This window comes from Cydia amplana, chromosome 8 (assembly GCF_948474715.1).
Source record: "Cydia amplana chromosome 8, ilCydAmpl1.1, whole genome shotgun sequence".
In the NCBI taxonomy this organism is placed as follows: Eukaryota; Metazoa; Arthropoda; class Insecta; order Lepidoptera; family Tortricidae; genus Cydia; species Cydia amplana.
The window spans coordinates 8611732-8628164 of record NC_086076.1 but is presented as its reverse complement, the minus strand read 5'-3'; the positions used below and the strand labels follow the sequence as shown (position 1 = coordinate 8628164).

The following is a 16433-nucleotide window of genomic DNA, read 5'->3' as shown; positions in this document are numbered from 1 at the left end:
TTGATTGACCATGGAGCATGGCGAAAGAATTACCATACCAAAGAAAACGAGACCGGCAAGTAGAGACTATAATAGAATTAGAGTTCTTTAGTATTGAAAAATATATGGCTAAATAAGTATTTTAGTTAAGTTATAAATAACACCGTTAAACAATAGTACATTATTGTCGAGGTTCGGAAGGAGCTACTTGCTGGCTAAGGGGAGTCCGTTTAATCTGAATCCGAAGCCAGCAAGTAGCCTTCCAGCCGAGTCATATATAGTGCTTTTCTCAAAAATGGTGCAAGAAATAGAAATTATTTACCGGAGCAACGGTCTAATTATCACAGAAAAAAGTAAAACCATTGAAAATATTTGCTTTGCCGCGTTTAAAAAAAAAGAAGTGTATTTTCTGCTGAAAATACGCCAACCTATTTGAAACACCTAAATAGTCACGGTACCAAAATTATAATAATAAGTGCTGATCATCTGTTTGGCTGTTTAATTGGACCTATGCCTTCATTTGATATGGCCATTTCAAGTTTTAAAAAGTTTGGCACTCGTTAAATAATGGAATTTGTATGCAACATTACAGTCCCGAAATCGAGACTGCAATGTTTTAAACTTTTTAATTTTTTGACTAACCATAAACTACGCACTTCGCGACCAATTTTTTAACCGGCAACTTCGACTTTGCCGTCCATTTTTGAGATAATTATTGTTCTTATACTTGGTCAACCAGATCTTGATAGTAGAAAAAGGCGGCAAATTTGAAAAATGTAGGCGCGAAGGGATATTGTCCCATAGAAAATTTGAATCTCCCGCATTTTTTTACTGACAAGATTTGGTTGACCAGCTATATGTATCTGCGCTATAATGTTATTCAGCGGTTTGATCCAGCAAAGTATTGTATATTGACCAAATTAATGAATCAGAACAAGAAACGGGTTTCAATGTTTGGCAATCACATCGTATTTATTAATATTGATTGTTAAGTACACTAGAATGTTCGGTATTATAAAACAACATTCCAAACACAACCGATTCCAAATATTCCAAGAGGTAATCAAAATAAAAAGTTTGAACTTTATAATAAGTAGTTTACTAAGCATATCTGAAATAACGATTTGGTTTACACCTAAGAAATGTTTCAGAGGATGTCGAATTGCTATGTCTACTTACAGAAGTGCGCAGTAAATCGCGGCCTGTACACATAAACATTTATCCTCCGTCTGCTAAATGTCACATCTCACATCACAGGCATCTAACCTGATAGGTAATTGACAAGTTTACTTATACCTCATTGACTGTGAAGAGGATATTAAATATATACTATACGATTGCAGATAAAACATCGAGTTACATTGACATATGTGTGTAAATAACCGTATCTTATTTGTTATGACCGTGATTTATTACATTTGTGAACCACGGTAAGTACCTAAAATGCAAAGGTTGAATTGAAAAACGCTTGAGAAAATCTAGACAATCGTCAGATCGTCAACTCGTAATGACATTGTTGTTGGTTATTGTTCGACCCGACACCTTCAATGAGAAGAAATGATGATTTCCAGCAATCACAACGCAAATACACAATAAAATTTAACCTTTAGCGCACAAAATAGTAAAAAAAATTACTTCCTTAAAAAAAACGAAAATAAGCGTTAAAGTTATGTTGTTTTTGACCAACATTTCGTAATAAAAGGTTAATGACCTTTTTTGCATGATTCCCTATATTGTGGAATAGTTTGATAATACATATTTGTTGGAAAAAATCGTAATATTATAGATATGATATTATATAAAAATGTTATGATAACTGACTCGCAAACTACAAGTAAATAATGCGTAAGTAATGCAGTCCACTCTACAACCCGAAAAACAAATCAAAAATAAAGGCTTAATGCTTCTAATCCAGAAATGGTAAAATGTGTATCAAATGGATAGTGCTCAGCCTGGCTGCAGGCGCTAACCTATCTACTCTACTTACCGTACGGTTACCATCAGAGAGTCTACCGCGAACCACGTTCGACGTGTTGCCTCCCTGTCACACTTACGTACGAACTTACAAGTGCAACAGAGAGGCAACACGTAGAACGTGTTTCGCGGTAGGCCCTCAGTTTGTCACTGACATAAACGCCGTCGAGAACGTAATTTACTTTCTATACATCCCGTTTGCACTAATATGCGAGTGCGAGCGAGATGTATAGAAAGTAAATTACGTTCTCGACGGCGTTTATGTCAGTGACAAACTCATGGTAACCGTACTGGTATCGAGTGTCTAGACTAGACTTGAAATTTAGCGTACCTGATGACTTGCTGGTATAGTTGGCTTTTTCTTACGTTACAGTGATGATACTTTTGTAGTACTTTTGTAGTTTAAATGTCGTCAAATTATTTGCATCATCATAACATGCAAAACAGTCGTGGTTGATGATTAGATATACAAATGGTATACGGTGTGATAACAATTACAAAACAATGTGTGTACAATAAAAATATATTTCACGTATAGGTAAGTATTAATCCTATTAGCATTAGCAGCTATCATACTATTACGTATTATCGACTGTATAATACCCGGTGCGATAATAGTTTGTTATGTAGTAATTAATCGCTAGACTATTCATTGACACTTGACTTGAGGGATTTTAGAAAAATATTTTGCGGGTTCCGTATCCGAGATACCAACGGGAGCCTATTACTCAGCGTACACCGCCTGTCAGTCTGTCCGAACTTTAAAAGTTTGTATCTCGTTTAGCAAATATTCATAGGTAAGAGTAAAACTTTTCCGTCGAATCCAGATAACTGAATATAATTTTGCTTCTATTACAAATGAAAGCCTTTTTCCCTGGGGTACCTACTCCGTTGTTTTTGATATGTTTTATATAAATAAGTAGATTATTTTTTATACAAGTATGATGGTGACGATGGTGTTGATGTATCAGAATTCAGAAAACACAATCAAGAAAAGGTTTATCTGATACGTTGGCTAAAGCTAAATATATGTGTTAATTTTATAAGTATTCTACTTTTACAAGCCTCTTGACTCTAATAAAACAAACAGCTGAGATGTATAGGTTCTATTCAGAATCGTCGTTTTGGGCCGGCCCTCAAGGTCTTCCCTAAAGTAGGTCAAGGCGGACAATCGGTAGTTATTTTAAATACCTATCATTAATAAGATTTATTCACTTCCTTTTATAAAATTCTTGTATGTCTCCTTAATCCTTTGCAATCTCTACGTGACTATTTGACTAATCTACGTAAAAACCGAGAACTTAAGTAACTATCTTGCAGTTTCGTTGTTCGTTATTCTCTTAAAAATATATGGATAGGATCTCAAACATTAGGTAAAATCTCCTAAAACAACGTACATATTACTACCATTAGGACTTGACCACCATCACAGTGCTATAGGGCAGTCCCTGCTACAGTCTAAAATATGTCTTCTTAAATAATCAACTATTATTCGTATCAAAGGAAGACTTAGTTACGTGGGTTAGAAAACAAATTATCAGCTCTGCCAACTACGTCTGGCGTTTGACTGCTGACTGCATTACATTCGCTTACCAAGCGCAGAACAACCACTATAAACAATATTAAACTTTCCTCGGCTGTTACAGTGCTAAGGTCATTCTTATACTGGTTTAGTGATGTGAGGGTTCGGGAAGTGCCGGGAATGACAGTCTCGAATGAATGGAATAAATCAACGCATGACTGGCCGGACAACTGCAAATTACAAATAAACACTTTGTTTATTGCCGGACTGTTTACTTACGCTGTGTACTAAAAAGGTACCAATCTAAATTAAGAATTTGATTTTATATAACGATATTAGTGGAATTGAACTTATGGACTTTAAGCATTTCATTCATTTTTGGCCCAATTGGATCTAGCGGAAAATAAACTTTATCTAAGATTTAATTTCCAAGCCGTAATGGACTAACCTCGGAACAATTTAAATCGGTCAGAGCAAAAAATAAATTGTGTCTAGGAATAATCTTTGTATTTTCAATTAGATAAGTGATGACATCGTAAATCGTTATCTAATCGTTTAAATCTGGTATTTATTGGATAACAAGTGTCAATGTGGTGCGCAAATGTTATCACTTATCAGCGTATCGTGAAATTCGTGAACGATCTCGCTCCCTCGATCACACCGCGGGCTGATGATAATCATCAAAACATGCCGAATTAATGCATGAAGCATTAAACTTGGATTATCGGGTAATGCAGTATGAGGTATTAACATTGGGGGCAAAGATAACATCAACAATTGAAGACTATAGCGATAAGGCTGCCTGTTGTTTACCTCTGTCTTCATGTATTATTTCATATTTGTGTTTCCATGAACATTTATTCTGAGGTTGTGCAATAAAGAGGATTTGTATTGTATTGTACTATCCTGCGACTCCTGTGAGATGGACATAATATCTTTTTTCGGATATTTATATTTGTCGGTAGTACCTAACTAATCGGCCAGTGCTACTGCGAATTGATAAAATCGAGTTATTCCTACTAGTTACCGCCAAGTTGTTACCAGTGGTAACAACGGAGAATAATAATTCCCAGTAGTTGCATGCCTTTCTCAACTCAGTTTTGTGGTAGCTAGTGGGAATTTTATTCTCAGTTCTTCCCATCAAAATATGTTACTGTTCAATATGCTCTAAGTTCAGTACTGAAAAAAATACCTAGACTACATAAACGGTCACTGGGTTATTTTTTCCATCGACAGCCGTTTCTGTAAACGGCTCTACAACTGAACAAACATTTTTGAATAATTTTATCGGTACAAGTAGGTATTACATAATTCTACACAAATCAGTTTAATATGGCCACGAACAGCAAAACAATTAAGCGCTATTTTTACACACATTTTACTGAATCACCTTGTTGACGAAAGTTATTCCCTCTTTATATTTATCTAGTCTTTTTAGCAGTATTGAACATTACAATATTTCGGTGGTAACAACTGAAAAAAAGAAAACCGAGTAGTTAACATGCACCAACTCGCTTTGGTGGTGTGACGCAAAATAGGCGCCAGTCGTCGAGTTGTGGGAAATCGCCCGAATTACAATAGTGCAATACTATGCTCCAGAAACTATCTGTTCGACCTAGCACCACACGATTTGACGAAGTGTAAAGTAAATTGTAAACAGACACAGATAAAGACAATCTACCAGCGCGCGCGCCGGCACGGCGATACCGCATCAAGGTCTGCGACTTAATCCTCTATATCCATGTCAAAGTCCTTTTTAACAGAATCTTAATCGTCTAGAGGCTATATATGAGTATTTGAACAGCATTTTACACACAAATACAATGATAACGGGTTACTTTCTGTGGAGGCCCTTTACAAAGTCACCCATTTTTGTTGCTGTTACTTAGCCTCTATTAAGTACTAGTATGTATGTATGTAATGTAGTATAGAAACTATTAGAACAATTTGACGGTTCCAAATGATGCTTCCGATGAAGTGAGTTCTTATGCAATGATTTCATATTATAAGTACATTTCGACTTATTTTTCTTCATATGTATACTTAGGGACAAAAAATATTTTTTCTATGAGTTATGATGTTTCTTATAATTATGGAGGTTTTGGTCTGATATTATTAGCCCTTCCCTTACAGCATTTTAATTCGTGTTGATGAAAACTTTGCGTTATCTTAGTAGGCCCCACTGTAAATGTAAACCGTTTTCCTCTTTTACGTTGTTTCTTTCAAAATAAACAAATGAACACGCATTCATAATCCTTATCATAAAGGATGAAATGATAAGCAAACAATACAATAGCAGCTACTTATGTATTATAAATTATAATACTCCTTTAAATTGGTATTAGGTACTTAGTTATCACTAGGTTAATATTTCCTGCAATACTAGTAATAAAGGTAATCTACATATCATAATAGACATATATTATGGTAATCTGTGTTGATGGAAAATATTATGATATATTATGTTAAGATGGAAAACTCAACATTTTGCAGAAAACATCTTTCTCCTTCGCTTTTGATGAATCGATAGGAAAAGTTTAATTGATATCCGTGCCTCCGTGGTAAGTTGTACAAGTGCGGTAGAGATTATCCAAATTAATTAAACTTTAATAGTTAACATCTGTATAAGTAGGTATATATGTATTATTTTATGCCATATATATGGCGTATACATAGACGTATATTTATGTAGTTGACAGTTGTATATATGAGTCTTAAGTTTATTTTCAGAAAACAATGAACTGGTACTGTCGTTTCAATTAAGGATTTATGAAATTTGATGTAAATCAAGAATTAATTGTGACAATTAATATAGGCAACGTGTTTTATAACCCTGATACATTTTATTTATTTTAATTAAATATAATAAAAACATCTCTTATATTACGAAATTCTAAAGCAACCCATTGTTTAAAGTCTGAGTCTGACTGTCATCGTCTTCTAATAGAGGAATATTGTATTGATTACTCCACTATTTGGGTCAATCGAGCGCCGTGTTATACTGTACTGTACGCTATAACGAGCTTTTATTTGTATCGAACTTTGGCATTATTGAAATCTAGACATTACTGGAGTGTATTACTCTTTCATTGACTTTTATTTTATAGATCTAGTGCTACCCAATGTTAGCGCTTGGCTATGCCGTTCGCCTTTTCCGTGCTTAGTGTTTCGCTGTCTAAAGGGCATAGCAAACGATTAAAAAGAAAGCGATTTGTGATTAATTAGGTACTCAAGGGTAAGTTATCGCTTTTGTTACTGGTTTTAAGCAAATTGGGGTGTTGTTACTGATACAGCTACCGAAAATAGATATTAACCAAAGATTGCCTGTCATTAAATGTGGTGTGTATTTTGAGTAAACTGTATAAACATCTTACTGATATAATTGACGTAATTGTGAGTTATGGGTCCACCAAGAACTAGTTGTATCTCGTTATGGTATCTCATGTTTTTAGGCTTCGAGTTATCGGCAATGATTGTTTTATTTGCCGAACACCATGTCGTCATTACGTAACGTGTCGAACTCTGCAATTAACCTCGATTTATTTAAGTATAACATATAATGACGCATTTACTCTCAAGATTGAGAACCCGTAGAAACTTATAGAAATATTGATTGTCGTGATCATAGCGTGCAAAAGCGTTATTTATAACCCAAAAAATTTAGAACCCTATTCGTACCTACAAATAGCAAAATGCCTCCTCCTCCTAGAACTATTAATAGTAAATACCACCTTAAAGCTTCGGACACACTTATCCCACGTACGCAACGTATGCAATAATACATTATGACATCTGAACCCTGATTTTGTATGCTTAGAAACATACTTATCATACGCAACGCATGACAAGTATGTTTCTAAGCATACAACTTTCAGGTTTCAGATTGTCATAATGCATTGCATACGTTGCGTACGTGGGATAAGTATGTCCCTGCCTTAATGGGTAATCAGTTCGAAATGACATAACCTGTCGTTTTACGGAAGGTAGGTCAATAAAACGCAGTTGCCTTTTTGACGGAACACAACTAAAAGTTTCTCCACATGCGATGTGCGCAATGTTCAGATCAATAACAGGATGCAGCTACGAAGTGCCCATTTACAGGGCTATTTTCAATACTTCCCACGCCTAGAGTCAAATAATACATTTGTCAACGCGGGTGGTGTGGTGTCAACGCAAACTAAGTATACTCACACACACCTATGATGCGACTTCTATATTTATCACTGCATTTACTTTTGCTGTTTATGAGCCAGAGAAAATATTTATCTACTCGCAGTAAGTAACTTAACTATTAATTTGCTTGGAAATTACAAGTTGGCGGATTACTTCTTGCTCTAAGTTTTTATGCCTATTATATATAAACAAAATCATATGTTGTGTTTTTTTTTTCAGTAGTTACGACAATAAATAAATAAAAGTGTATACTGAAACAACATGGTGAGGTAATATGGAGTATATTCTTATGGCGTTATTCATTAACGGCTGCTAACTTAATCAGTTGATGATCGTCGTTTGTCCTTATCTGTCGTTATGCCATAGAGAGGGACAAACGATGATCATCAGCTGATTAACTTAGCAGACGTTTATGAATAACGGCGTTAGTCGATTACTAACACTCGCCGCATTTCTAAAAGTAAATCTCACTTCCCCATCCTCATAAATACTTTTCGATGTACATACACAAATACTTAACGCAAAAACGTCCTTTTTTCTTCCAACAGCAATTAAAAGCTGTCAGCTAAGCTGAGCCTAAGTTGCGTGAATGTCCCGCCTGGCGCGCGTCCAGAACGGCCGTGCATACCATCCGTTTTAGTCCGGCGTCGTCGCCCCGTCGATCGCTCCATGTGCTTCTAGCATGTGACAAAATAAAATGGAAAACGAATTGTAATTAGTAACATGGAAATAGCAGAGTTGATGATGATGATCATCTATGCTCATTGTCCCAAAAATCTAAATGAAAACATCCTTGAATTACATTTTAGCTATAACAACAATTCTTAAAATCAAATACCAAAAAAAAAAATCGAGTACCCTAAAAATAAAATAAAAATAGTTTATTTGCCAAAAAGTGTACAAGTTTTTCTTAACCTATGACTGCCACACTAGGCTGGCGTCTTATAGAGTCAGATTCAAAACAATACTAATTTAAATTACATGGCACTAGATTAAATGAATAGGCGAAGCTTACAATGTTTGCAATTCCCCAAAACGGTCATGACAAGAGTTTCCATATGACAATTCTTCAACCGGTTTTACTTGTACATTTCAAACCGGTCCCACTATCGAATTGACATAAGAAAGGATATACGTATTTGTAAAACCATGGTATACGGAGGACTGGATACTAAATTCCTTCCACTATATAAACTACGGATATATGCCTAGTAATACAAAAAAAAATAATTAGCAATCTTAAATCGGTCCAGCAGCCTTTTAATTTGTCACAGGGAAATCTGCACCGCAATTAACATGACCGGCGTGACTCAGTTTGCGGTTTTAAGGGGCCCACTGATTAACAGTCCGCCGGACGGTATCAGCCTGTCAGTTAGAACAAAATTTTGACAGTTCCGAACAACTGACAGGCCGATTCCGTCCGGCGGACTGTTAATCAGTGGCCCCTTAAAACTTACCGCAGAGACAGTTATTGTCGTATTTAGCACTCCCGGAAAATCCAACTATAATTTAGCTATCAATGGTTGATGGTGCGGTTATTATTAACATCACTTCTAACTTGGCTTACATGTGTCATGTTGATCATTGTTTGTGGCTTTGAAGTATGTTTGGAATTAATTTATAGCTTCATTTTGGTGGCATATATAAACGCTCTACACAACTCATAACTATTAGTATTATTATTCAATTCAATTTACTTATTTAGAAGGCAACAATGGCCCATAATCGCCATTATATTTAATTCTCTCTAGTCCTTTATATTATTCGACTCTCTTGGAAAATTAATTTAGCTTATATGTATTGGTATCAGACATGGCGTGACGATAAATTTTTAGGGAGAACCTATCAACCTTCATTCGACTTCCAATAACCGCAGTTAACATTTACATAATATACTAAAGTATGATTACGTAACACTACGTGAGCTACTGAAATATAAAACACGGATTTGGGATAAAATACTGATTTTACCTAGGTATTACATTATGTATTTGCCGAATTTATTCTTAAATATTTTACCGAAGGTTTCTAAAACAATGAAGGTCGTTTTGTGGATTACATAGATATGAAATATGCATTTGGTTTTCGTTAAGTACATTAAGATACATTCTAAATATAGAAAGGAGCCTGTTAGTGATAACTGATAATTCAGCTATGTTACGGAAACTTTCAAGTTACCGTCCAACTTTTACGTTACGTCACGACGCTTATGCGGCGTTGCTGGCATTATGAAATCTGTCACGCAAGGTCGTGATCTAAATTCAACCCCTAGTTTTACCCTCTTCCACAATAAGGACAATCTGTAAACCAGCTGTTCAATTATTCCGGCACTGTAGCGTGCGTGTTCTGCGATCGTAGGTAATTTTATGTCTAGACGTTGCCCATGTATGTATTTTCGTAAATACCACCAGCCAACATCTGTTTTTACAAATGAAAAAGAAACTCCCTTTCATTGCTACCCTGGACTACTAATGCCTATAAATTAGCATTGAATAGTTTCCACCCTGTCACAGTCCACTCCGTGTCGATGTAACCATGTGACCGTAACTAGGTATGGTTACGAACATCCCAGTTTGGTCAATAGCCGTGATGTGTGACGTCACACGTTAGCGCAGGCGCGCTCCGCGTCGCCGTCTGACCTTTACATCGTTTGTTTACGGCCCGATTACAGCTTGAGACGTCACATGTTTCAGCGGTTATGCTAAGATTTAATCAAGTATGCGTGCATGGGATGTGTTATAGCGGCGTTATCGTTTATGGTTGTACGATTTGAATATCACGGTTTAAATCATTTTATTTAATGCAATATTTTGAACACAATGCTTCATGGCTGTTTTTATGTTGGCACACATTTGATGAACTAAAGTAAAATACTTGACATTTCGGCAGGCAGAGTAATTAACTAAATAATTAACGTTAGAACTAAAATATTCTCAGCTCAATTAATTCTTGGGTCAGATAGAGAAGCCTGCTTTAAAGGACATAAGAGCCCATGTAATAAGGTCAGTTTCAAGTTTCAAAGCAAAAAAATAAATCTAACGTAAATCAGGTAAGAATTCATCAGGCCACTGCATTCTAGATGTTATAATAATTACGCATACATGTATAAAACCAGCTTAATGGAGATTCCACATGAGAGCTCTACGATCTACGGACTAATGAGCGCTAACGGAATAGGTGCACTACATCTGTATCAGATTAGTCTGTTACCAAATATTTAAATGTTTCCCTATCACTCTGACTGGTTAAATTAAATTATAATCCAAATTTTACATCGTCAAACTTTATTATTCCATAAAACCTCAATGAACGAGCAACCACACATACGATAACCTCAAAATCGCCATCGTTGCAGAGACACACACCAGCTGGACTTGCCGCCGTTCGGCAAATACGCCACCGGCATATTCTTCCTCGACAAGCTTCACCACCAGGACATAGAGAAGAAGTTCACCGAGCTGGCCGAGAGCCTCGGCCTCAGTGTGCTGTGCTGGAGGACCGTGCCCACCAACAACTCGACCATCGGTTAGTGGCACCTTCGTTTCTTAGTTGAAGATGGAGGCAAACTTTAAGATGGTAGCTCAATTTTTTATAATCACTTCGACGGTCGAATAGTTTTAATACTACTTTAAATACAAGTAAGCCAGTGTCCGTTCTCTGGTTATGAGAATGTAGTTTGTTATGAGATAGTCAATTGTTGCTATTTATGTTTCAAATGGCCTTTGTCAGGAGTGAAGATTCAAACGTGCAATTTAAATTGATTTGAAAAATTCTTTCCAAGGAATGTCTTAAATCGTGTACCTAATAGAAATCGGCAAACTAATTTTGCTTTTAATTTTGTTTCTACGAGACTAAATTGTTTCATTAGTGATTGGTATATTCATATAGTCCTCCAAATACGTTTCAAGACATTCCAATTTGATTATTTAAGAATCTTTTAACAACATTTTCGCTGGAGATAGGAACATGATACCTACATTGAACTGTAAATGTTTCATTCGATTCATTGCTTCTGTACTAAGTTTTTAGATTGTTAAAATCGCATGTTATAAAAATTCAGAACGAGTCGGATTCATTAACATTTTGTCCTACGATGTTACACATTTTGTTTATGTTGGAGTACCTTTGATTAATACAAGTAATACAACGATCCCATTACGTTAATTAAATTAAATTTTAATTTTCGTATAAAACCTGCCAGCGATAAGAAGTAAACAGTAATTAAATACGCATACATTAACGCTGGGTACATAATGCTAATTATTTCTTTGAAGTCTATAAGTACGATGGAGTTACTTAGGAAAAAAAAATGTTTTGTTTTTACTTGTTAATTTTAATCTACAAGAATGAGTAATATCTGAAACGAAGCTAATCTTCAGACGCGTTCTTTGTACATTATTCAAAAATAACTGTTTTATTCATGTTCCTTATTCCACTAACGAAAAATACTAAATGTGTAGTCGGAAAGTTTCAGAAACTTGCGAAAAATTTCAGAATATACTCACTTTTCACTTTGCAGAACAATGTTTCCTTTGCCGAAATTGAAACTTCCATAGTGCCTTATAAAATTTTCTAGACACTTCCGAAAACTTTAAATTTTTTTGCAAACTTTCTACAACTTGCACATTCTATAATCAAAAGTACTCCCCCTCGTTACCTTGTTTCGTAGACCTCCCCCTAACATTGCGTCTTTTAGAACAGGTGTTGCGATTTTTTTGCGATCATTTCAGGTCGTACCGTAGTAAACAGAATGGGTTACGGCCGACGGGTCATGCGACTCATGCGTTGCTTGACCATCTGGTTTGTTACGTTTTAACATTACACTTTATCACTGTGACGATATACGCTATTTCAAACACCACGACTATTTTATATAACGCGCCATAGTTAACCTTATTTGAATGCATGATAGTTCATTTTACACTGTAGCCGTGGTTGTCTTCGGCGGTCAAATGGTTGTGACTCTCTGCAAATAATCTGTTTAGCCGATGTCCTTTTGCGATTTCTACACTATTTAATTACGATATGCGTATTACGTCACGGTTTTATAGTGTGTACGAATTTTGTGAACATAACTTACTTGTTTGAGTTCATACCGCTACATTCATGATCACACAAGTGAGGTTTTTCACATTACGCTTCGGTCCATACTTGATAATATCCTTGGGTACTCTTTTGATGGTAACACCATCGATTTTTTTTTATATGAGACTGTTATAAGACTTTAATGTTAGACGTTAATGTTGCCTATAAAAGTCATGAAATGCGCATTAAAGCAAGTGTATTAAGAATATTTTTTTAAATAAAAAGATAGAAGAATATATGTTTTTATACGCTTTTTAGCTTGTTTTACATATCGAAGAACACCGAACTGTTGTAAATTATTCTCTGGGAAATATTTTCTAATCGATGGTGTTGTCATTAATACGTTAAATTGAATACCCCATTATTTTTCACGACCGTATAAGAGTTTGTATCCCTCGACTTATGTATGACGTATGATTATCGCGGTTTACCACATTCATGTTGATATGCAAAAGTAATAAAATGTATAGTTGATTTTCCTACAACTATATAATCTAAATCAGCTTGGTCTATACTTACACATTGCTTAGGAATAAACATAAAATCGTACGATACAAACTTATAACAGTAGTTTTAAATTTATTTTTGCATTAGGTACTGGGATTCATTTATGGGATTTTATTTAACCGTGTTTTTATATCTCAGATATAAAATGACTATTCGATTGCTCCAATTTGTTCAAGCAATCTGTACAAGACAATGCTAGTACGTACTAAAGCAGGATGATTGGGTAGTCAATTGGTTAACCAGCGGTCGGCAACAGACGGCCTCTCATTTGCGGCCCGCGAGCCTCCCTAGCTATTTTGTATGTAATATCATAGAGAAAAAAATACATAGTGCTCACTCCATACATCAGTTCAGACTATTAATTTCAGTGTCTACATCTAGCATCGAGTAGCGGAACTATCAGTACTGCTACTTGACAATAGATGTAGCACCGACCGGAAAGTCTTATGTCAACAGCATAAGACTTTCCGGTCGGTGCTACATCTATTGTCAAGTAGCAGTACTGATAGTTCCGCTACTCGATGCTAGATGCTAATAGTCTTTTTGGTACTAAAACTGATGTATGGAGTGAGCACTCTATGTATTTTTTTCTCTATGGTAATATTGACAAACGACAATGTTTGATAAAGTCATAAATATTAACAAAGTGTGGCCCGCGTCAACTAGTACGTGGCCCTTGGCTGCTAAAAGGTTGCCGACCGCTGGGTTAATCGAATTGTCATTTAGTATCTGGGTCAAATTTGATAAACAAATAAGTAATACTTAAATATCTACAAAGTATGTGAATTTTCATAAATGCTTATGCAGCAGTACGTACCAATAGTTATCAATATCATAATATTAAGATACATATTATAAACAAAGCATTTATGACTAAACTCGAAAGTTTATGTAGCGTTATCAAAATAAAACCATCTATCCATGTCGAAACTACATCCCCCATCGAAGTGAATGTAACTTCAAGCTAAGTGTCGTAAAGTCCAGTTTCCTACAACCAGGGGTAAAGTTAGTAATGGCCTATTTTGGCTGGCTTTCAGGTCAGGTGGCTCGTAACTCGGAGCCATTTATGCGACAAGTGTTTGTTACCGGCGATATCGAAGACGAGACTCAACTCGCCAGGCAGGTAAGACCTTACCATGCGGACGACAAAAACACACCAATAAAGAAAGGGTATGAATTCGTAATAATCCGTTACGAATTCAAACTCGAGTATTTAAATTTAGAAGGCTTAGGCAAGGAACTCTTGGAGGATTTTTTTCAGATCACCGTGTCCTGAGGCCGGCCGGACCGGGGACAGTCTACATGCGAACGTAAATTTATTCACCCTATATTCCCTTGTCTAGTTTGTGTGGGCCGTGTTCGGAATTGTTCATGTGTTCGCAGATCTTCGTGCTGCGCAAGCGCGCGTCGCATGAGCTGGGGGTGCCTGGCGCGAGGTTCTATATATGCAGCTTGTCGTTGAGGACTGTCGTCTACAAGGGATTGCTGACTTCTAACCAACTATGGGTAAGTTACACTTGTCATCCTAAGATTGCCCTATATGACCTAGAAATCTCTCACGCCCACTATCTCTTCTCAAATAATAGATTTAAATTAGCTCCTATTCTCACCGCTTTGGCAAATAACACAGACATCTCATCCGTTTGGTTCCGAAGAACTCCTATTTTGCCTATAAATGAGATCGTGGTGAAGGCGAATGTTCACGTTTAGATCTTAATATTTTCTTACCTTAAATTAATGTAAATAGCCGATAAGGCATCAAACTATTTCAGTTTTGATCCTCCTGTCCCATTGAAGTATTGAAATCTTGGTATCCTAATTTCATATCTAATATAAAAGACCAAAAATATATCCTTACTTTGTGCACCGCAGGAGTACTTCAAGGATCTGACGAACCCGGCGTTCACCACATACTTGGCGTTGGTGCACACCCGGTTCTCCACCAACACCTTCCCCAGTTGGGAGCGAGCCCATCCCTTGAGGTTAGTCATATTTTCGTATGCAACACCTACTCTAAGTGTAAGGCCTGAGTGGACGCTCGAGTTGGGCGTGCAGCGGGGCGGGGCGTGCGGCGTGCATGTTAAACAAATGCAAACGTATAGTAGCGGCCTTAGTGCACGCTGCTCAAATTACTTGTGAGCCCGACGCCACGCCGCACGCCCCGCCGAACGCTCCGCTTCGAGCGTCCACTTTGGAATATAAACTTTCTTCAGCAGTAGCGAACCCTAAAGTTGTGTCGGTCGCGAACTGCTCACTCACTGCATGCACGCACATCGGTCATTCGTCGCGAAAAGTTAACGATATTTTACTAAACATTTAGCGAATGGCTGCGCATTTGCCAATCGGCCAAAGTTCAGCACAAACAGAGCACGTTTCCAAAAACAAATCCTTGAAAGTCTAGCTGAGACAACTTAATTTCTTTGTATAGCTTTGTTCCTTGCTATCTAGTCGCTAGTGTGCGTTAAGTTTAGTTAAGTTTACTGTAGCATTACCTTACCTATATTATGCATAGTTCTTAGTGAGAGCGTTTTAGGAGGTACGAGGGGCGTTCAAAATATTCTCGGTATTGATATCTTACGACCTCTTCTAAAATTTCTTTCGTTACTGGCCGCTAAGGTTTATTCATTGACATTAAAAAAAAGTATAATTCGAACCGAGATAGTCTTTTGTTTTTCTGCAATTGCTGAACAAACATGAACATCCTGTGCGAATTGACAATGTTAACTAAATTAGAACATCGATGCGTGATAAAATTCTTGACAAAACAGGGTAAAAATCAAAAAACCATAAAAGAGGAAATGGATTGTGTTTACCGTGAGTCTGCTCCTTCTTTATCTACCATTCAAAAGTGGTCAAGCGAGTTTAAACGCGGAAGGGAGAGTATTGAAGATGACCCTAGACCTGGCCGGCCTGTAGTAGCTACTTCACAAGAAAATATTGATAAAGTGGAAAAACTTATATTGGAAGATGGTCGAGTGAAGGTAAAATCTATAGCACAAGTAACCAATCTCTCTATTGGTACCGTACATGATATTATACATGACCATCTTAATATGTCAAAAGTAAGTGCAAGATGGGTTCCGCGAATGCTGACTCGGCTTCAAAAAGACATGCGTGTAGCTTGTTGTTCCGATTTTATTGACCTGTGCGGTGAAAATCCTGATGAGGTGCTGCAAAGAATAGTTACTGGAGA

The 16433-nt window shown here is 36.5% G+C and overlaps 1 protein-coding gene across 1 annotated transcript in view; it reads left to right on the top strand.

The window, feature by feature from the left end:
• LOC134650319 (uncharacterized) overlaps window positions 1-16433 on the top strand; it is an 89318-nt gene that overhangs the window by 24379 nt on the left and 48506 nt on the right. The window contains exons 4-7 of the mRNA XM_063505280.1: window positions 11004-11173; window positions 14278-14363; window positions 14624-14746; window positions 15113-15222. Coding sequence (XP_063361350.1) covers window positions 11004-11173; window positions 14278-14363; window positions 14624-14746; window positions 15113-15222 — 489 coding nt within the window. The remainder of the gene's footprint in view (window positions 1-11003; window positions 11174-14277; window positions 14364-14623; window positions 14747-15112; window positions 15223-16433) is intronic.